Here is a 22221-nt window from a genome sequence, read left to right on the forward strand (position 1 = left end):
GTGACATGGTTCAATGTTAACAATAAAGTCAGGAGTGAGGTTTGCTGGCAGCACAGTACTTATTCATATTGTAAGAGAACTGAGCCCACCTAAGAACTCAGTTAGTATCTTAGGAAGTAGCTGAAGACATGTTGAATTAGGGAGCAGATTACAGTATTCCAGTTATTGCTGAACAATTTTACTTCCTTTTAAATTTCCAATTCACATTCCTTAATAAGAAAATGTAGGAGATGTGAAAGGAGAAACAACTCAATATTTTAGTGCAAGTTAAAAAATCAACATCAGGCACCAATATTATTGCTTTGATCTATATTGGAATATACTTCATTTATGGATGTGTTTATTCTACAAGAAAGCCTCACTCTATAAATCTTCATTGCAAAATGAAGCAGTAAAATATTTGACAGCTTGTGAAAATGAAATAAAAAATTCACAAATTAAGTGCACCTTTTGAAATTAAGATTAAACACCATACTTGTTTCGGATGAGAACAGAATAGCACTGGGGACGGCGAATATTGAGGACTTCGAATTCACAATTTAAGAACTTCGAGTTATAGCAGCGTCTGTTTACAAGACTGTCTCAGAAAAATACGCTCTTGAGGGGTGCCATTTCGGGCTGTATTAGTACTCTTCATTTATTATTTTTAGCTTTACTCTAAAGAAAATCAATAAACACTTCAGTCATTGGTAAAAACTGCCCACGTCTTTTAAAGTTATCTATTTAATTTACCAGCTCAACGTGTACCTTTTAATGATGGTGACATTCTGTATCAGATTGCGATTCAGACCTATGAATGTAATACTCTGATTTCTCCGATCTTCACCCTTTTAGGTAATCGGACCAGCCGCCGTGGCGCAGTTTCGGAGGCTTGGAACTGACGTCAGATGTTCACACACCTGGGGAGCCCCAGTTACGGCGAAACACGTGTCAGGTATATTGTGTTATCTGGCAGGTACTGTTTATATATATATACATGCATACGGGGTGAGCAAAAACACGTTTACAGTTGTATGGAAAAAGACATGCAGATTATTACAATAGCTTTATTAACTTAAAAAAAATTCACAATGGCACCGTGCACATAGGTACAATCTCATTAGTGCTCAAAATGCCGGCCTCACATACTCACAGCAGTAAACTTACTTTTACCCACCTCTATATGCCGTAACATGTAATGTCGTTTAAAATAATAAAATAAATTAAAAACTTAGCATAATGACAACATTCAGTGAAACGGAGAATATAATGATTATCTTTAAATATGAATCTTTACCCACAATTCCTGCTCGTGTATGCAAATAATGCAATATCTATCAAAACAAAAAGGCTTTAGCGTGCCCAGAGCGAATCTCGCAAATGACGGAGAGCAAGAAAATGCGATATTTGCTAAGTTTTAACACAAGTTTTAATATATGTCCATTTGGCAGACCGTCATTATTTGGGTTAAATCAATTTTTAGCGATTCACTTAAGAGCGTAGTACAGTGCTGTTGCCGTTTTTATCGTTTAATTTTATTTCGACAAGTCTATGTCTTCTGTATTATTAATTTTGGCGTCATCATCATTGTTGGACTGAGTAGGTCGTCAGACATTAGGACGAACATCATGTATGCGAAAATAATATAAATATAAAACAATATGACATTTGCTTTAAGTCCGACTGTTCGTAGCTCTGTATTGCTTGAAAATGTATCGTCGCCCAGGGCCATTTCTGGGCAACAGATTGTGCTGTGCATAATACAGACACTGCAGGCACTACTGAAGCGCACAGCATAAACATTTCTTTGTGTTCTGGTCCGGTCCGGACATATTTTTTCTTAAAATAAAGGTAGGAATCTACAAATGGGACTGCAGTAGTGCGCCCTGACCACTAGAAGGCGACCTAGGTGCTTGCCTAGACCACCTATGCCATGACACGGCCCTGGATTGCAGTGATTTATAGCGTTTTGAGAACAATTTCATTTTAGCGAAATAAAATTCACATTTTAAGGTAAAAAAGAACGCTTGTGAATTGAAAGTTGCAAAATGCGATTTACTTACACAAGTTTTTCCCCCCAATTACTTTAACATTTGGAAACGGGGCTTTAATTGTTAAAATAATGCTGAACCTCAAGTTAACTTTATCTCGCCGGATTATAATGGAAAATTGCCACCACACACACCTACAATTTAGGTTTGTGTAGGTTTCTGCTTGACCCTATTGTTTGCTGGGATCCAGCTTCTTCTCGACCCTCCTCTAGTCAGCAGGTTTGGAAAATGGTTGGATTGGTCACCACGTGAACTCTTACATCAAATTAGGTAAATATGTGTCTCTGCTTATGTTTAACGTGAAACTATGAGAAAAAAAAACTTGTGTTGCGTGTATCGATGATTAATAGCGCGAGCAGCGCTCCACAAATAGACATCTTGACGAAGAGCTGAATTTTTTTGCGTGTACAGCACATTTTCAGTCACTGAGAGGACTGACAATAAATCACAGCAAACGAGTGTGTTTATAGTCTTAAAATAAGGATAACATCGTACAGAAAGGCAGAGTTACTTTATCAGGTAGATCTGTGGTCGTTGCGTTTATGTTATTTAGGGCAGTCCTTCAGCAGCCAATCATCTGTAAATATCGGCGCTGACGGAATAAACTGGAATTTGCAGGAAACATGCAAGATTCTTACTTTGAAAAAAATCTTTTTGGTTCCTGAAGTAATCCAATTTTTAATTGATTGTTTAAAAATATAATACTGTGTGCCTAGCATTCAGTACCTCATTTATGATATCAGAGGTTGTCTTTAAAGCTGATTGGTTGAAGGTGAATTAATTTCCTGAAAAAAAAAGCTTCAATGTTGTTCCAGGAAAAGAAAACTGGTGCTATAAACCTATTAAATCATCAAAAAGACGACAGGTTTTGCAGGTAAAGGGTATAAAACGAGGCAAGTGTGGCGCATACGCTTCAATTCCAATTGCTGTTTGGGTTTTTTTTGGCAACACTTGGCAGCCACAAGTAAGTTATTTCAGCAATTGAACGCTTTATAAGCTAAGGATTTTATTGTTTTACGCTGTTTTCTGCTACGTGATTCTGAAAGCGAGATAAACTTGTTCTGAAATAACCGACAAAGCTGTACTTTAAATGCATTAATATGCTGATACAATATAATTTAACTGACTTTAATGAACGCCTAAGGTTATAATTTAGGCATGTAAAATCTCGTTTGGTTGTGTTGGGTATATTATGTATATGTAGAATACAAAATTTTTTGAAATTTAAAATACCCTGAAACTATGGCAAGTTACTTTAACATTTGATGTTGTAATTTGGTAAGTCATAACCACACTCTAATTAATAACAATTAGGTTCCGATAAGTCAAAATTACTACATTTCCAATTTGAAATATCAACAGCATAATTTTCAAATTATACATATCTGTATTTCAGTATTGCCTAGACGGAATGTGAACTAGAAATTTGTAAACAATTTATTAAGCGCCATACAAATGAGACACTTGTCACTTTTTCGTCTAGAGTGATTTCTGTTCGGGAAATTACATGTTGACTACTCAAAGTTAAAACTTGGGGCATCTGCAACAAAATTTTAACTAGCTTGAATTTTTGATATAGCACCTCTGCTTTTATTTTGTCAAGGTAAAGTATTTTTTTCTTAAAGAACATCAGTTATATCTGTAATTCTTATTTTGAACAGTGAATATGCAGTTTCACATATGAACACTCCATTGCTGTCAGTTTTGTAATTTCCTTTGTTTCAGTCAAAATGAAATTACAAATATTTGCAGTTATCATTCTGACTGTTCAAAATGTAATTGACAAAGTTTAAAATAGGATTTAGCAGGGGATATTCAAAGTTAACAGTTTTTCTTATTGATTTCATTTAGAATAATCTTGTATATCAGATCAAATTGACCTAATGGTGTTTCTGAGATGGTTAAGTAAGAAATTTGAGAAGGTGCTTAGGAATGGTTTGTACCCTTCTGCTGTTTAATCCTGCAGATGGTTAGCTTAAAGGAATGCAACATGGAATAAACCAGCTTGGTAATGGGAAACTTTATGGTTCATGTAGTTTACAGACAATAAAAAGACCCCTATCTAGCCATCAGTTTTCCTTATCATTTTTTTCCATTAAAGTCTATCTCACTTTTACTACACTATTAACATGTAGACTTATCTTGCTCAGCTGGAAGAATCCTAACTCACTTATTTTAAGTCAGTGGGTAACTGATGTTATATACTACTTGAAATTGGAAAAAAATAAATTCTCACTTGGAGGATATGTACAAAATATTTTCAAAACCTGGCAGGATCTAACCAGTAACATTTTATAATAAGCATTTAAACTGAGGAAGGAGATTTTCTCCCCTCTTTTTTACTCTATTTATTTTTATTCATTTATTAATTTATTTATTTACTTATTTTTACTAGTTTAAAGTTTTACTCTGCTGGCCTAGCTCTGTTTCTCATGGGTGGGGGTTAATTTGTTTTGAACCTAATTTTGTTAAACTTGAGTTGCTGGTATGGAATGTTATTTGATGTTAATAAAATCAATAAAATGCTTAAAAAGAAAAAAAAAATAGTCTATGCCAACAGAATTGAGTTAACAGCAACAATCAGGTCAGGAAGAGATACGAGACCAGAAATTAACATAGCAGGAACTTCTACAGTGTCAATGTAAAAATGTCAGTCTGTGCAATCTACAACCACTTTGGAGAGAAACTGGAAAATTTAAAGAGAATGATTACATACAATGGGAGAATATTCAAGCTCGTCACATTGACTGAGCCGTGAAGTTAACTCATCTGTGGAATACATGGATAACGGTGCTAACCTCCACAACCTTACAGCCTAGTAACATTTCTAGTATTTTTTAAAAATTTCATTTGAAATTAGTGTTTCTATAAGGGCAAAATATTTTCTAATATTTTTATAAAATTTGCTCTTAACCAACTTCTAGTTGAGCTTGTAAATTCTTAGTTTTAGTTTTGAAGTTTAACAGCTTACCATAGTGATTTAATGTTTTTGTGATGTTTCCTCATAAGTTCAGTTTCTGTAAACTACAAGAATTCAGTTTCTTTAGTCTATCAACACAGTTCATGCTCTATAAAGCACTTGGAGCTACATTATTTGTATGAAAATGTGTTATATAAATTAAATGCTGTTGTTGTTATAGCCCAGGAAAAAATATAGTGGCTCTTTGATGTCCTGCTTTCTTTTTTTTCTCATGTTGTTGTATCACTTTTTTTCTATATAAATATGGAGTCCAAAAACTCCACTCATTTCAGTTGATTCGATTTTATATTGCATTTCCCATTTATAAGCTCGGAGATGAGTTCTCATATATACAGTGGCATGCCAATGTATTCATTCCCCTTGAAAGTCATCATAATTTTCTGTATGACTGAAGATTTGTTCACATTTATTCATTCAGTATTTTTAACGTGACCTCTTCTGTAAGAATGCAGTTCCAACTTCTAAACCAATTTCTGTAGATATTTAACTGAACAAGAGAAAGAAAGGGAGGTTGGGAGCATGCACTGATACAGCTTGTTGCCGCACCCACCACACAACGAACCACTTCAGGATTCCAAATTCGGACCCGAGCACAGTCGTGCAATGGGTGACACACTAGTTTGAATGGAGTGGAACAGTGTGAATGTTTTTACAGTGACTGGAGTGCCAATATTGCCACCAAATCCCCACGATTTCCCTTCAAGTTGGAGGACCTGCTTGCAAGGCTGGATGCACACAAGAAAAACTCGGAAGTTAGTGTTTCCATAAGTATTTACACTTCTGTGCTTTGGAAGCTCCAGGTTTACACAAATGACATATTAATCACAGACAACACTTAGGTGACAGTCATTTGACCATAATTAGATACTACTTGTGAGTCATTGAAATATTTGCAAAAATGAACACATGCCATTTTAATCTTGTCTTTGTTACTAAAGGTGTAACAAATGCTAAATTAATCCTAATCTGTCTATTATAAAAAAAAAAAAAAAATCTTGGAAGGAGATGAGACGTGATTTTCTTAGAGACACTTTAACGTCCCGCGAGACAAGACAGTGAGACAAAAGGACAGCTGTTGTACAGGTGTGTAAATGTTTGAAGCACTGCACGACATGCAGATCATGTAGCACGACAGCAGCAGCAAGCCACCAGCTGATCGTGCAGAGAGGAGGTAAAAACAAATGTATTTGTTTCCTATTGTATCCCCATTTATGAGGGGGTTTCGGAGGAGCGACCGCATCTCCTTAGCAAGCGTTCAGCCCCCCTCTTCACAACACAAGCAGCAGAAATGCAAAGTGGCTGTCACATAGTGTGCCCAGGGGGTTGGGGGTGGGCTAGTTGGTTTATAAAGAAATGGTACTGTAAATGTAGGGTTGTTAATGAATTTTCACATGATGATAAAAATGTCAGAATTTGTAGCCTTTTTTTCAGTTTTTCGTAACATAATAAGTATACATCAGTATATTCGGCTGACTTATATAACTGACCCTAAGAGTGGAATTTAAAGTATTCCATAAAACTGATGCATAGAAGAACAAAATATCTGATTTAAATTTGATTTCATTTTTCAAAGACGATGACTTCAGTTATTCTGATGAACATATCACCATTTCTAGTATGCTCAGAATTGTTAATTCAGTGTGCACTTTTTTTAAAAAAAATCTTTACATGATTACAGCACTTTTCCTAATTTTTTCCCCTTTACATTAATGTCGCGAGGGGTTTAGTGTTTGTACTTCTATTCTGTGGGAATCTAGTGGTCCTTTCTTACTCAAAAGTGTGCCACAGACACCTTTGTGTGGTATATTTTCCTTTTCCTTTGCCCACCTAAGCCATCAAATTAAATAAATTAACATAACTAATCACTTCATTTAAAACATGAAAAAAATGTGTGAAAAAATTGAAGTAACTTGAAACTGCACTTCAGTGCTTTTCATAGATTTGTTTAAAAAGAGGTTAAAAACTCCACTATTTTTGCAGAATTGTCCCTATGTCCTACATTAATTTTACCAAGCATAAATAAGGCATACAATAAATTATACTGAACTACCTTTTTTCTTTATTTTTTTTTTTCTTCAAACAACATTTTTTTATATAGCACATGTTCATAGAAATAATGTAGCTCAAAGTGCATTAGGTAGTATTAGACCGGCGGCTTCTGTGAAACTGTCAATCAAGTAGTATTAGCCATGCGGCTACTGTCAATCAAAATGATTAATGACCTTAAGCCCCGCCCTTTACGACGAAAGTCCGGAAGCGCCACCCTTGGCCACGCCCCTGCACGTAACCAGGTCCCACCCCCCACGTGATTGGTGGATGTGAAGGACACCCTGTCCCCGCCCAGATCCCTCCTTGAACCCTCCCCTGCAACTGATTGGTTAAGCAAACTGTCAAGGGCAGTTTGAGGGATGTCTGCCCCTTCCTTGAACCCGCCAACACCTCACACCCACCTGCTTGCCCCAGGAAACTGTCAGGAGCCATTTCATGGATGTCTGCCCCTCCTTGAAAGCAGACCTCAGAGCGCAGACACGGTCTGAGCCCCCCTGCCGCGTGCAGAAAGCTTGTCTGCTGGTACTCTCAGGAATGTTTGGGGGTTAGGGATCTCTGCCGGCCATTTACATACTTCCTCGTTCACGGCTCTTGGGTCATATACTAACCTCCCACTTTGATTTATTACCTTTCAAGACATGGAGCAGTCTCATGCTACAAACGCTTTGTGTGTCTTTTAACACTCCTGCCTGTAAAAGCCCTGTTATTGTACATGTTTGGTTACTCTTTTTGTAAGTATAATATAATGAAGTTATTTTAAAAAGTAACACCACAATGCTCAAGAGAGACAGATTCCATGTGTGTTTTTGGATTTGCTGTGGCCAGTGATGAGTTTTAATTTTTTGCTTAGCTCATTTCTATAACCTAGGAGCCTTTTGACAAAAGAAAACTCTGTAAATACACTTATGCATTTCAACGGAGACTTATAAGAAAGCAGGTTTCTACCTTAGCTATGATTTTTGTTTTGTCATGGGAGGGTCTTAGGGTGACACTTTTCCCCTTTATACTCTTACTTATGTAGACCTTTAAAACATTTTCTTACCATAATAGTTCACTTCCCAATTCCTGTACCTTCAGGTAATTAGACAGAGCTCCATAACAGGCAAAAGATTATAGGTCAAATACACAGTGCCATAAAACAAAATAAAGTGTGAACACCACACAACCTGGTATTGCTAGATGTTTTGTTTTTTCCAGGTGACCCATTTTTTGCGTTGCTTGAGGTATCAGCCATAAGTCACGATCTTTCTTTTATTCTTTTTTTGATCAGCTTTTGTACTGATTTTATAAAGGTAATATAGGTATGATGAAGTCATTCTGTTTCCAAGACAACTTTTCCTTTATCACATTTAAATTTCTTGTCTCTGAAAATTCATTCATAACTCATATGCTTCTGCTCTTAGAGCCAGAAGGCTATAATGAGGTGTGCTTGTTTAGCTAGAGGCAGGGTTTAAAAGCGCAGACAGGCTGTATATTAGCTCTGGCATAGTTAAGAGGTCAGTATTCTGAACTAAGTGCAAAAGGGCCCCGCTTGTGAAATGCGTAATCGTTCGAAACTGACTTTCTCTGTACGGAGCCGTCTGTTTTTAAAAGGCTGAGATAACAAAACATTTTTGCTTTATAAACTCTCATTTGGACAACCAGTTAGAGGCAGACTCCAAGAGCTTACTGTAACGGTGTTTTCATTCATTTCGCGAAATGTAATTATTTTAATTGAAACTAGTATCCCCAAAGTCTGGATGATTTTAGACGTGTCAAGTATATTGTTGAATCATGGGGTAAATGAATATTCTAATATGTACCTGTGTATAGGAGATTATATCTTAACACATAGCAGTTCTGAGATTACATTGTCTGATTTTAAAAAGTATATATCTACATGCATTTTTCTGTGGTACCGGTTTCTTTATCCGCTTTTTTCACAAAGGTCAGGGATCTTTGCAAGACGGACGTATAAAGTATTCATTTTGCATCGGTGCTCAAGTCACAGCGTTCAAGTATAAATTTCATTTGTTTATCCAGTTCACTTTCCATAGTGTTTAAAAGGATGCTGAAAGCCGGGGGTTTCTGCCGTCTTAGAGCCTTAAGTGTTCGAGGTACAAGGCACATCTTGCGCGAGTATTCATATCTGTACTCTTGAACCTATTAAACTAGTGATGAAAGGAATGACCAAGCTTAATAGGGTTCTGAGAGGCCCACATTTCTGATTTTAAAGGTTTTTTCTTTTAACGGTAATTTTCTATTGCTGAGTTTTTTTAACGGTGCAACAAGCCGCCTTCTTCAGCAGAGGGTTGAGTGCGTGTGTTACTGGGGTATGTTTTAAGCTACTTCACCAGGGACAGAGTATCCAATATATTAACACGGTACTAGTCAGGGTCTATTGAGGATCAGGATTTCACTTTCTTTTTTTAATCTGGTACCTCCTTTTTCCATCTTGTGCATTGTTAAGTAAACCTTATTTTTGGTGGGCCACTTATTATTCTCTTTAAGGTTTTTAAATGTAATATCCTACACATTTGTAAGCTTCAGCAGTCCTTTGCAAATGTTTCTGTGACAGTAGTAAGTAGTAACTTAAACATATGGTGCAAAAGCGAGCCGAGTTTTCATAACCGTTTTAATCGAAACCCATAACGTTTTTTGAAAGTACCCCACTAATACCAATATGTCCTTTTTAAATAAATGATATATCATAGATGCATATTTTATTATACCTACTTAACTTTTATCGACATTTATCTAACTCTATATTTTTCTAGTATCAGAATGTAGTTTAAGTTAATTTGTTTTGGTTTCAATAGATGTACTGTATTTTTCATATTTTTGATTCTTTTTTTCACATCTTCGCATCCCCCTAGGGGGGTCCGCCCACAGTTTGAGAACCACTGTTTTAGGGGATGATTTGTAAAACACTCTGCGGCATTTCAAGCTAAATTAGATTCCCTTGGTTATTCAGCTGTCCATCGGTGTTCCAGTTTTTGTTATAAATTGTGTTTAGTCTCTTTATTTACTAAACATTTTATATGTTGAATAGAAAACGGTTATCTTGTTCAGGCTTTAATTTAAAACCGCATTTTCATCAACAGGTTATAAACACTTTGGTACTCGGGGTGCTTTGTATAATACAAAGTTTTAGAAATTCTGTTAATGCTTGGTAATAGCCTTCCATTTTACAACAGTTATGAACCCCTGAAAATAAGAACGGTTATAGTAAGTTATAGAAGCCTATACACTACAGGGCTGTTGATTAGGTTTATTTTGGACACGTTAGGCCAATCAAAATGGAAAGTATTTTTATGAATAGTTAGATCATATCTATTATATGCGTTACCACAAGGATTATAATTTTACTAAAACTGGGAGGGTTATTCTTTCTTTTAGATAGTCCAGGTGACTTAGGACAGCTATCATTGAAAACTGCTTTTCCTCTCTGTTTGTGAAAAAGCACCCTTTGTTTTAGTAGCATTCAGGGTGAAGGGGACGTCAGTTTGAACTGTGATTCCAAGAGTCAACAAGTGTCTGCGCTCTCTTTGAATATGCGTCAAAGGACCAGGGTTTTTGCAGGGATCATCGTCAGGGGCAGAGTTAAGCTAGACATTATTATTCCAAAATGAAACATTGACTCGCCCATATCACAAATATAAGATAGTAAAAACTAAAATTTACAAATACTAAGTCACAGAGGAGATTAAAAACATATTAAGACCGGATCAACAAGGGATCACCCCAAGCTCACAGCACACTACAACAGAACCTACGTGTTCTGCGGTATATTATCAGCTAAACTGTCATCTATTTAGGCAGTTCCACGGGGTTGGAAAGAGTTGGGGAAAACATTATTTAACATCTGCTAGTATGAGGCTAATTAACATTTGCCGGTTATTGTTAGAATCTTATCTGGCACTAAAAGTGAGGCTTGTGTTCCTCCTGATTCAGGAAGAACATTAAATATTGGAGTTTAGAATCTGAACTAGACTGGTAGTCTTGATGGTAAGGACATTTTTGCCAAAATAAATAAAGTTAATTATGAAGTAAATAACCACATGAAAAAGTGGAGTTATAAAGGAGTTATTACAATTTGAAAAACTGTCGTGATGTATAAAAAACATTGATAGGTGACAACCAGCACGAAAAGAAACCTTTTGAAATAAATAATAAGGTTTCTTTGACATGCACAGTCTGGAATAGTCTGAATATGTCCTAAAGAGTTCATTTTTAAATAAAACTTAAAAAGGCAAATTTTTAAAATATTAAAATTTTAAACCTGAATAAAACACAGAAGTATCATTTAATGATATCAATTACTGTTAAGTATTATCAAGCACCGGGATCTATTTATAAGGTTTATTTAATTTAGTTATAAACAAAATGATTGGTTGCATTTTGCTTTGAAATTAACAATATTTTGGTAGAGCTTTAAGAATTAGAATGCACGACAAACCTATACACTATATAACAAATGTTGCTGTTTCAATAGGAGTATCTCGGATCTCTGTTTTATTTTAACCTTTTGACAAGAAGCCCCTGTTCAGGGAAATATACCACATATGTTGAAAATGAACAGTGCCGACATGCTAACTAAATAGATATAATCTAAGATATTTTAGAATATGGACCTGTGCGCTACCCCCATGATTCTGACAAACTAAAGGGTCTTCACTTAATTGTCAAACTTCCTGTGGGTGCTATGGATCTTGTAATGGAGAGTGCAAAAGATTCTATAATCTTTACTCTGTAATGGTCAATATGACGGAGATCTAGCGCCTGTGTCCGCAGTGTTAACCAGTCATAGGACATGATGTTCAAAATTCACCTAGGGCTATTCAAAAGAGATGGGACAAGTGCGGCGTGTGCTCTGTATTCTCTTTTCTGTATTAACTATTCACAGTGACCATACTCCCGAGACCTTAGGTTTTTTTATGCAGAAGTACATTTCACAGACCCGAATAAAAGACATCCATCAAAATACTCTTGACACAAAGGAGGCCCAATCAGGCCGGTGGGGTGGGAGTCTCTTTTCAAAGAGTCTTTACCTCCCCAAGCGGCCAGGATTTGCCAGGCTATAAAAAACTTTTTCAGCAATTTGTTTTGACTGGTTAACATTCGGCATCTCTTCGGCTATGTTTCTGATCAGCCATGATGGTCTACGGACCAGATGGCCCCCTATGATAGCCTGTTTTTGACCTGAGGCTATCGTGCCCAACTCTGAGTACTCTGCGCCTAACAGCTAGCCTCCAGACCAGCCTTCTTGGCCAGACCTTATGCCTTCAGCTGACCAGATCTAGGAGCCTGAGCCTCAGGTACCTGCCCCTGGTGATCTGTATTGGCCGGATAGTTTCCTGGAGAACCGCACAGTACCTGACATTTTTGTACCTGCTAATGTTCCAGGGCCTCCCTTCACATCCACCAATCACGTGGAGGGGGTGGGGTCAGGTCACGTGAAGAGGTGGGGACAAGGGGACGGGACTTTAGATCATTAATCATTTTGATTGACAGTTTGACAGAAGCCGCATGCCTAATACTACTGCTTTACATGATGAAGAAAAGAGAAATAAAAGACAAAGTAAGAATTAGAATAAGCCAACACTAATTAACAGAATAAGAGTAAGGTCCGATGGCCAGGGAGGACAGAAAAAACAAAAAAAACTCCAGACAGCTGGAGAGAAAAAATAAAATCTGCAAGGGTTCCAGACCACGGGACCGCCCAGCCCCCTCTGGAAGAAACACAAGCTTAACACTTCATTATGAATGCAGTCATACAACATAAAAAAGCAAGATATGAGGCAGATTAGTTCCAGTTTAATGTATTAAGTCAGGGTCAAAATGCCTCTGTTGCCTTTGGAAAATCACTGCCAACCTTCATAGCAGAGTAATGCTGAATGCTTAAACAACCCACTGAAACCCACCACGACATACTTCACAAACCAAATGTGAGCCGTTTCCATTAAATACAATGGTTACTCGTGACCCCCAGGCGGCAACGTATTATATTCTTAACATATATTTCTTAAAATATTTTAAGAAACTTGGGCATACACTGAGCATCTTCATTTACAAATGTCATGAAGAGTCTGTTTTCTCATCTTGTGGCGACACACTGATATCTTGGAAGCCATTCTACCCAGCCCTTTAATTCTCCATCTCCTTTTTTGCTTGTGTCAGACATCTGTGCTCTGCATTTGATACATTTCAGAAAATTGTAACAAAAGGCCAAAATATTTGCTTTTCTGTACTTTAAATCCATTTGAATCATTAGCACTATATAGTAATCATAAACCTATTATTTAAATGAAATGTGCACCTGTCCAAATGAAAAACATATAGACACTGACTTGAATCATGAAGAGTTAAGAATGAATGCAAAAAAACGTACAAGACCATATTTCAAGGAATTCTGCTAAAATATTATCCTGCAATATTTTAATGATCATTATTGGATGCTTAACCAGCAAGACTGATGGCCACATTTGTTCTGTTTATTCATTGTGTATATATGTAGAGTTACATTTTGCTTGATAATGAGCAAACCATAATGAATCTGCATAGTCTGAGGTCAGATGTGATTATAATATTTAAAGATGGTTGGTGTACTCAGAAATGAGGATAAAAGCTTATTTTCAATATCAGTTATTGAAACAGTTGCAAATTATATTAAATCTGGAACTGATGAATGTTTAGCCCTAACTGGTACGCTATTCTGTTGTGGAATGTCCACGAAGGGCTTGATGGCCAGTTGTTCAAGGTTGGGATTATTTTGATTTTCAATTTTATCAAGAAATATTGGCATTAAAAGATGTGGTTCCTCAAGATCTATGTAAAATAGAATACATTTTTTTCCTTTTCTCAGAAGCTAGCTGGCTTTACTTGTATTACTTTACTCTTCTTTAATTTTCCTTGCTTTATTACCGTTACAAAACCTGAACCAGAATTACTAATTTCATTTATTGTTCCTTTTATGTATTATTGTTCATAGAAACACTCAGTGTAGAAGTAGGATACATATGTTATTTTCCCATTTCTTATTTATATGATCTATGCAGTATTCAAATCCTTTCCCATGAGAAACCGTGTTCTATTAAAGTAAAATTGCACTACATTGAATTCAGGATAGGCTCAAGCCCTATGCAGTCCTGAACTAGATTAGGTAGATTTCAGGATATTATGTTCTGTGGTGAATCAAATAACTAACTCATTTACAACATGGTAAGAGAGTTCAACATTAAACTTTGTTTTCCATTAGTTTTACATATGTCTGGTGTTAAAACTACTGTACAGAAATTATACTATAATATTGTCTTTAATTTTGAATTTCTTTAAAATGATGGCACTTAAAATATATGTGCACTTTCACTTACTATTTTTGATAAGTATAATGTTTGGTCAGAACTTTTTGCTTTCATAATGTTTCTATTTTTTTTTTTTTTAAAAAAACAGTGGCTGATGAAGTTAACACCACAAAAGTACCTCTAGTTTTACGTGCTAAACAATTAATGAGCGACTGGTGGAGTCAGCTTGTGTATAGACATCATCACAAGAAAGACTGGCAGGAAGCAATGGATGAAACTTACCTACAACACCTCCATATGTAAGTAATGACTAAACAAATTAAATCTGCTTGCCTTTTGATTAGTCATATTATGCAGTAAGAACTGCTCTTGCAGGGAAGCTCAAAAAAATACATTGAAGATATCTGACTTTGATTCAGAATGTCTTTCTTAATACTTAGGCTTACACCAAGAAGTGAAGCAACATCAACAGTGATGAAATGGAACACAAATTGGGACCATTAAGTAGGAACATTGGAAATCCAAACGGAGACGATTCAGTCACTACCGTCTTTTCACTATTGTCCTAGTTACATTCCAATCCGCTCAATAATTATGGCATATTGTGTTTTTGTTATCTTGGTGAAATGAAGGGGCAATTTTTTGAATGGCATAAAAGGCAAAAAGAAACATTCATATTTTGACATAATTATAATGAAATGGAGCAGAATGGTAAAGCAATAGTTTCTGCAGCTGCTTCACAGATCCAGAATCCTGGATGTGTTGTCAGTGTAGATTTTTCATGTTCCTCCCTTGTCTGCATGAGTTTTACTCGCACATTATCACAATATCTGTAGTGTCGCTGCCAATTTGACTGCCCATACATGCACCCTGCAATTGACTGTCACTCATTATGGCTAGGACCCTGAAATAAATGACAGAATTTAAAAAAAAAAAAAAATGGTTGAATAGACGACTCTTAAGCATCCTGCATTTCTTTCAGTTTCCTTATAACAACTTTTTCTCCCCTACTTAGCCCCTCTCTACTTTATACAGCGTGTGCCAATAACCTCAGCTGTTGTTGCTGATTAACTAGTATGTTCAGTGCAAATTCTAAATGCACAAATAAAATAATTCCACTAAAACACTCCATAAGACATTCACCACCACACCACATTGGTCAATTCAATTGATTGGACATGTTTAGAAAAGGTACACATCTGTCTACATATAGTCCAACAGTTTGCAATGTGTATCAGAGCAAAAAAAATAAAAAAAATGCCATGGGGTCAAAGAAATTGCCTGAACAGCACAGACACAGTCTTGTTTCATGGCACAGATCGGGGGAAGGCATCAAAAAAAATTTCCTGTAGCATTTGACAGTTCCCAAGAGCACAGTTGCTTAACTCTTATATGGAAGAAGTTGGAAACAACCATGACTCTTCCTAGAGCTGGTCACCCAGTCAAACTGTTGAGTTGTGGGAGAATGGTCATGGTAAGAGAGGTGATGAAGAAACCCATGGTCACTCCAGGTGAGCTTTAGAGAACCTGGTGGAAAAGGGAGAAGGTTCCAGAAGAACAACTATCACTGCAGCACTTCACTAAGCTGGGCTTTGTGGCAGAGTGGACAGGCAGAAGCCTCTCATTTGTAAAAGATGAATGGAAGCCTGCTTGGAGTTGCGAAACCAACATCTAAAAGACTGTCAGTCTGTGATAAACAAGATCTGGTCTGATAAACCCAAAAATTCCATCATGTCTGCATCAGACTAGGCACTGTTCATCACCTGTGCTCATTCCAGTGGTGGATCACGGTGTTGGCAGCATTATGCTCCGAGATTGCTCCATCTGTTGCTGCCACAGAAAAGCAAACTGCAGAGATGTCATTAATGAATACCGCTCAGACCAGGTCAAAAGTTCACTTTCTAACAGAGCAATTAACTTAAGCATGAAGCAAAGGCAACGCAGCAATGGCTTAGAGACAACTCGATCAAACATCTCTGGAGAGACCTGGAAATAGCTGTCCACCAATGGTCTACACCCAACCGGACAGAGCTTCAGGGGATCTGCAGAGAAGAATGAAAAAAATTCCCAACTTCAGGTATGTTACACTTGTTTCATCAGACCCAAGAACACTCAGGCTGCAATTTCTGCCAAAGGATCTTCAGCTAGGTACTGATTAAAGAGTTTGAGTGCTTTTGTCACTGTGATATTTATTTCAGGTTTTTATTTTTAATTTGGAAAAATTTCTAAAATCCTGTTTTCACTATGTCATTCTGAGGTATTGCGTTCTGCTTGATGTAGGGAGTAAATGATTTTAGCACAAGGCTGCAGTGAAGCAAAATGTGAAAAAAATGAAAAGTCCACAGAGCTTTCAGAATCCCCTATATGTACAAAGAGAAAAAGGTCAAAGGCTCTGTGGCACTGCAAGTCCAAAGTTGTTTGGATTAATGTTTTTACTGATAAGAAATTCTGTGTTTTTATATTTTTTTCTGTATCCTCCTGCTGAGTGCGAGGTGACAGACTGTTTCTGACTTTTTTTTTTTTTTTAAAGAAGCACTATATATCAGTGTGAAACTTCCGCTTCTGATATAACAACATTTATTTATATAGCATATTTTCATACAAAAGTAGCTCAAAGTGCTTTACATAATGGAAAAAAAGAAATATAAAAGACAAAATAAGAAATTTAAACAAGACAACATTTGTTAACATAGTAAAGGAGCAAGGTCCGATGGCCAGGGTGGACAGAAAAAACAAAAAAACTCCAAACAGCTGGAGGAAAAAAAAAAAAAAAATCTACAGGGGTTCCAGGCCCAGTCTCCTCTGGGCATTCTACCTAACATAAATGAAATGGTCCTCTTTGTAGTTAGGGTTCTCACAGAGTCACTTGATGTTGATGGTCATACAGACTTCTGGCTTTTAATCCATCCATCATTGTTGGAACATCACGGTGCTTTCAGTAGATGGTGGTGGCAAGCCACCACCAAAAGGACACCGGAAAAGAAAACCGAAGAGAGAGTAGGGGTTAGTACGGTTTTAAGAGCCACCATGAATAGTTATTATAATGAGTTGGATATATAGAGTATCAGGATTTTAGTTACAGTGAAGTTATGAGAAGGCCATTGTAAAGTAATGTGTTTTCAGCAGTTTTTTAAAGTGCTCCACTGTATTAGCCTGGTGAATTCCTATTGGCAGGCTATTCCTAATTTTAGGTGCATAACAACAGAAGGCCACCTCACCACTTCTAAGTTTTGTTCTTGGAATTCTAAGGAGACACTCATTTGAGGATCTGAGGTTACGATTTGGAATATAAGGTGTCAGACATTCCGATATATAAGATGGGGTGAGATTATTTAAGGCTTTAAACTATAAGCAGAATTTTAAAGTCAATCCTGAATGACACAGGTAACCAATGTAGTGACATCCGAACTGGAGAAATGTGCTCGGATTTTCTTTTTCTAGTTAGGATTCTAGCAGCTGCATTCTGCACTAGTTGCAAATGATTTATGTCTTTTTGGGTATTCCTGAGAGGAGTGCGTTACAGTAATCTAGTCGACTGAAAACAAATGCGTGAACTAATTTCTTTGCGTCTTTCAATGATATAAGAGGTCTAACTTTTGATTTGTTTCTTAAGTGAAAAAATGCTGTCCTAGTGATCTGATTAATATGCGATTTAAAATTTAGATTACAGTCAACAGTTACCCCTAAGTTTTTTACCTCCGTCTTGACTTTTAATCCTAATGTATCCAGTTTATTTCTAATAGCCTCATTGTATCCATTATTGCCAATCACTAAGATTTCAGTTTTCTCTTTATTTAACTTGAGAAAGTTACTATTCATCCATTCTGTGATACAAGTCAGACATTGTGTTAGTGAATCAAGAGAATCGGGGTCATCAGGTGCTATTGATAAATACATGTGTGTCATCAGCATAGCTGTGGTAGCTCACGTTGTGCCCTGAGATATTCTGACCTAACGGGAGCATGTAGATTGAGAAGAGCAGCGGACCCAGGATAGAGCCTTGTGGAACACCATATCGGATATCCTGTGTCTTTGAGTTGTAATTACCACAACTAAAAAAGAATTTTCTCCCTGCCAGGTAGGATTCAAACCAATTTAAGACCCTGCCAGAGAGGCACACCCATTGACTAAGGCGATTTCTAAGAATATTATGATCAATGGTGTCAATTTTCGGCACTCGGATCTAAGAGGATGAAAACAGATAAATGGCCTCTGCCTGCATTTACCCGTAAATCATTTACTACTTTAACGAGTGCAGTTTCTGTGCTGTGATTTATTCTAAAACCCGAATGAAATTCATCAAGGATACATGTTTATTGAGGTGGTCATTTAACTGCATAATGACTGCCTTCTCCAGAATTTTACTTAAAGGCAGGTTAGAGATGGGTCTAAAATTTTCAAGAGCCGAGGGGTCGAGATTATGTTTCTTAAGTAGAGGTTTATCTACAGCAGTCTTAAGACAGTCTGTGAAGACCCCCGTATCTAATGACAATGGTATAGCGGGTCCACAGCTCGTTTAGCAAAGGGCGTTTTAAATAAATAGTCAACGCTCTCGCGGCGGCTTAGCGAGGAGTCGTTGGGCCATAGCAAGCCACGGGGCGGTTCTGCGGTGTGGGCGTTTCTCCCCGAGTGCACAGGTGAGGAACTGCCCACATCTGTGATTCGTACCCATGGCTAATAGGCTGCTATGGCCCCTTGCCCTTTAAAAAGAAGCGCGAGTCGGTTGGGAGAGATGAAACGAAAGAAGGAGAAAGGACGGAGGTTACCGGGAGCGAGAGGAAGCAGGTCGGTGCGAGAGAGAGAGAGAGCGCCGCGAAGAGCGGGCGAGCGAGCGAATGAGTGCTCGCAGGCAGCTGCAAGGAAGCTGGGTGTTAGGCCGACACCCAGGTGTTTGAGTTGATGTTGCTCCTGCTGAGTGACCAGGTAGCGGGAGTAACCAGAGAAGGATGGCTGGCTGCGTAAGGCCGAGAAGGCTGTGGGAGTCGGGAGGCTTAGGTGGTAAACTCCCTGGCATGAGCGTTCTGGTTGTCAGGGAAGCCTAGTCTCCGAGGCTGGGATGAGAGCCAGACCGGAGCCAGGAATCGGGAGGTCTCCAGTCTCGCGAAAGTGCAAAGAAGAGGGCAGCTGCAGAGAGCATCTTGCCTGCTGCTAAGCCCAAACGGGCTAAGCAGGTGAGACGCTAACGCCAACAGGAAAGATGTACCAGCCTTCTTGTTGTTGGTTTTTTTAAAAAAACTGCTTCCTGTAAGAAACATTTTACCTTTTGGTTTTAAAGGATTGATTTTTCTAATGGTTTTACCTCCGCGTTGGTTTTTAATGGATTATTTGTTTATTGAAGAACTTTGGCACTGCACTTTATTTATTGAACACTCTGTTTTGAATTCATTTTAATAAAAGCACTTTTGCACGTTGTACCGTCCCCTTGCTTAGTGCCTACACTGACTAGCTCATTGGTGACATTACCGACGGTGTTGGGTTCAGGGCTTCCTGTATAGCAATGGGAGCGTGGAGCCAGAACCCACATCGTCACAATGACAAATTTTACTATGTCAATATACTGTAGTTCACTAGTGCCAGGCATTCTTCTGTGTGGGAATCGGCAAAATTACTCTTCCAAAATGTGAATATATGGAAGACTTTAACACTAGAATTACAAGAGCCTACGAAAAAATCCGTCCCACCTTATTTTGCTTCACACCTCTCCATCAGCATCTTTTGGCCTGTAAATGTGTTGATAAGCAGCAAGCAGCCTACTATCACATCCTCCCACCGCCACACAGTTTTCTCAGCTCAAGTCTGTTTCCCTGCGTGTCAGTTGCTTAGAGTTGTATAGAGTGAGAAGTCAAGCAAAATGACACCTTTTGTAAATACTATATCGTTATTTAGAACACATGCATTTCATATGTGTTCCGTGTCTACAACGATCTATATAAACACATCGTTAAAACAGAAACCTTTTCCATGTTTTAGTAATAATTGACAAAATGTAGACATGAAGTGTATAATGTGTGAAGCCTGAAGTCCAAATATCAAAGAAACACTTTCACAAAAGGTACAAATATAATAGAACAACTGCGCTTCTATTCAAGAATATAACTGCAGAAAAAGAGGGGGCTGGGAGATGGGTAGAGTTTTTCCAGGACAGTTTCTGGACTTTTACAAGGCCCTATTTGGCAGCACTTCTGCCACACCTGGAAGTGCTGCCGGAAGAAGCTCATTGGGCACCTGGACTCCTTCCAGGTGCCCTATAAAATGAGCCATTTACCACCACTCAGTGGCTGGAGTCGGGAGGAAGAGGACAAAGCCTGAGGAGGAGTGGAGGCAGAAGAATTGGCAGCAAAGAAGGAACTATGCTCTGTGCTTTACTTTGTGCTCTGGAAGGCAATAAACTGTGTGCTATGTGGCAAAACCTGTGCATTCCGCCTGTCTGTGTTGGGGTTAGGGGGGCTGTACGCACCCCGGGCCTCACAATGTGTATCATTTATTTCTTGAGTTAAATTACAAACAATATCTGGCCTAGCTAAATACCATGGTGGCCATACTGAAATTACGTTATTGAGTATTCCTCTAAATCTAAATCTGATACTAATATCACTCTTTTTCCCAAAAGAGTAATGCTTTGTTTTTCCATACTGATATTTCCAGCAGTCTTTCAAAATTTCAGCAGTTGGATGATTATTGTTGCCTTAAATAAGCCACTCTAAGGCTAGGGATCAAATCCCATAAACACCAGAGGTGTCTCCAATCCATTGGGCCCATAAACAAGGCCCTTATCCTGCAATTGCTTCATCCTGGGTATGACTTTAATCTGCATACAGCCATACAAGCAGGTCCTCCAACTTACAGGGAAAACTTGAAGGTTGGTGACAGGACTGGAATTTCAGCCACCATTAAAAGCCTCACACTGCTCCAGTGTCGTGCCGACATGTCACCCACTGCACTCTGATCCCAATCCAGGTGGTCTGTTGTGTGGTGGATGCGGCAACGTGCAATCCGTGCATCCTCCCAACCTCTCTGTCTCATAAATAAGCCCAATAGTTCAGATCAAGCAAACATTTTCTAAGGCATTTAACGGCATTTCTCTTTATCATTACCAGCAGTGCATTTGTAGGAGTAGATGGAAATGTGCCTAAACATATTCTAATTGTCCGGTATTGTATTTTATCTAATCATGATAACAAGGCTGAGGCTGCTGAGGCATATGCTTGACATCCATAATCCAATATAGTTTAAATCAAGGAGGTCTATATTTTAAGTAGTGCTGTTCTATCTGCGCACCCATAACTGTCCAGACATACATCTCATATGGTTAAGTCTAATGTTATGTTTTTTTTTAATAATCTCTTGAGTATGTATTTTCCTATTTAATTTATTATCAAATATCATTACCAAAAATCTAAATTCATTCTTCCATTCTATTGGAAAATTATACTCAAGCAAGGATTTACTTTTCTTAATGAGAAGCGCACTGCCACTGTTTTTGCTACTGACAATTTAAAATGCCAATGATTGGCCCATAATTCAACATTTCAGACCGTACTTTGTACCTCCTGACGGAGATATTCAAAGTTTCTTCCTCTCTTCCTAATAGCCCCATCTTCTGCAAATAAAGAGATATCTAAATCTGATACTATACTAGGTAGATTGTTTGTTTATCATTAAATGTCAGTTCACTGTCGAAATGCTGATCAGAGAAGAACTTGAACAGAAAATTTCTCTATATGCAGATTATATGGTACTGTATATATCAGACCCACAAAATACTGTGCCTACAGTCTTAACATCCATCAATCCATCCATCCTCTTCCACTTATCCGAGATCGGGTCGCGGGGGCAGCAGCTTGAGCAGAGATGCCCAGACTTCCCTCTCCTGGGCCGC

General features: G+C 37.8%; 1 protein-coding gene across 3 annotated transcripts in view; it reads left to right on the forward strand.

Annotated features, from left to right (window-relative positions):
* Window positions 1-1815: 1815 nt before the first annotated feature.
* Window positions 1816-22221, forward strand: part of LOC120535723 (transient receptor potential cation channel subfamily V member 6-like) — a 111570-nt gene continuing 91164 nt past the window's right edge. For 2 of the 3 annotated variants that reach the window (XM_039763747.1, XM_039763749.1), the window contains exons 1-2: window positions 2680-2994; window positions 14491-14641. In XM_039763747.1, the coding sequence (XP_039619681.1) occupies window position 2994; window positions 14491-14641 (152 nt within the window). In that variant the 5' untranslated portion in view covers window positions 2680-2993. Of the gene's footprint in view, window positions 2301-2679; window positions 2995-14490; window positions 14642-22221 lie in introns of those variants that run through there. The other variant, XM_039763748.1, reaches the window with a different exon arrangement.

This window comes from Polypterus senegalus, chromosome 9 (genome assembly GCF_016835505.1).
Source record: "Polypterus senegalus isolate Bchr_013 chromosome 9, ASM1683550v1, whole genome shotgun sequence".
Classification (NCBI taxonomy): Eukaryota; Metazoa; Chordata; class Cladistia; order Polypteriformes; family Polypteridae; genus Polypterus; species Polypterus senegalus.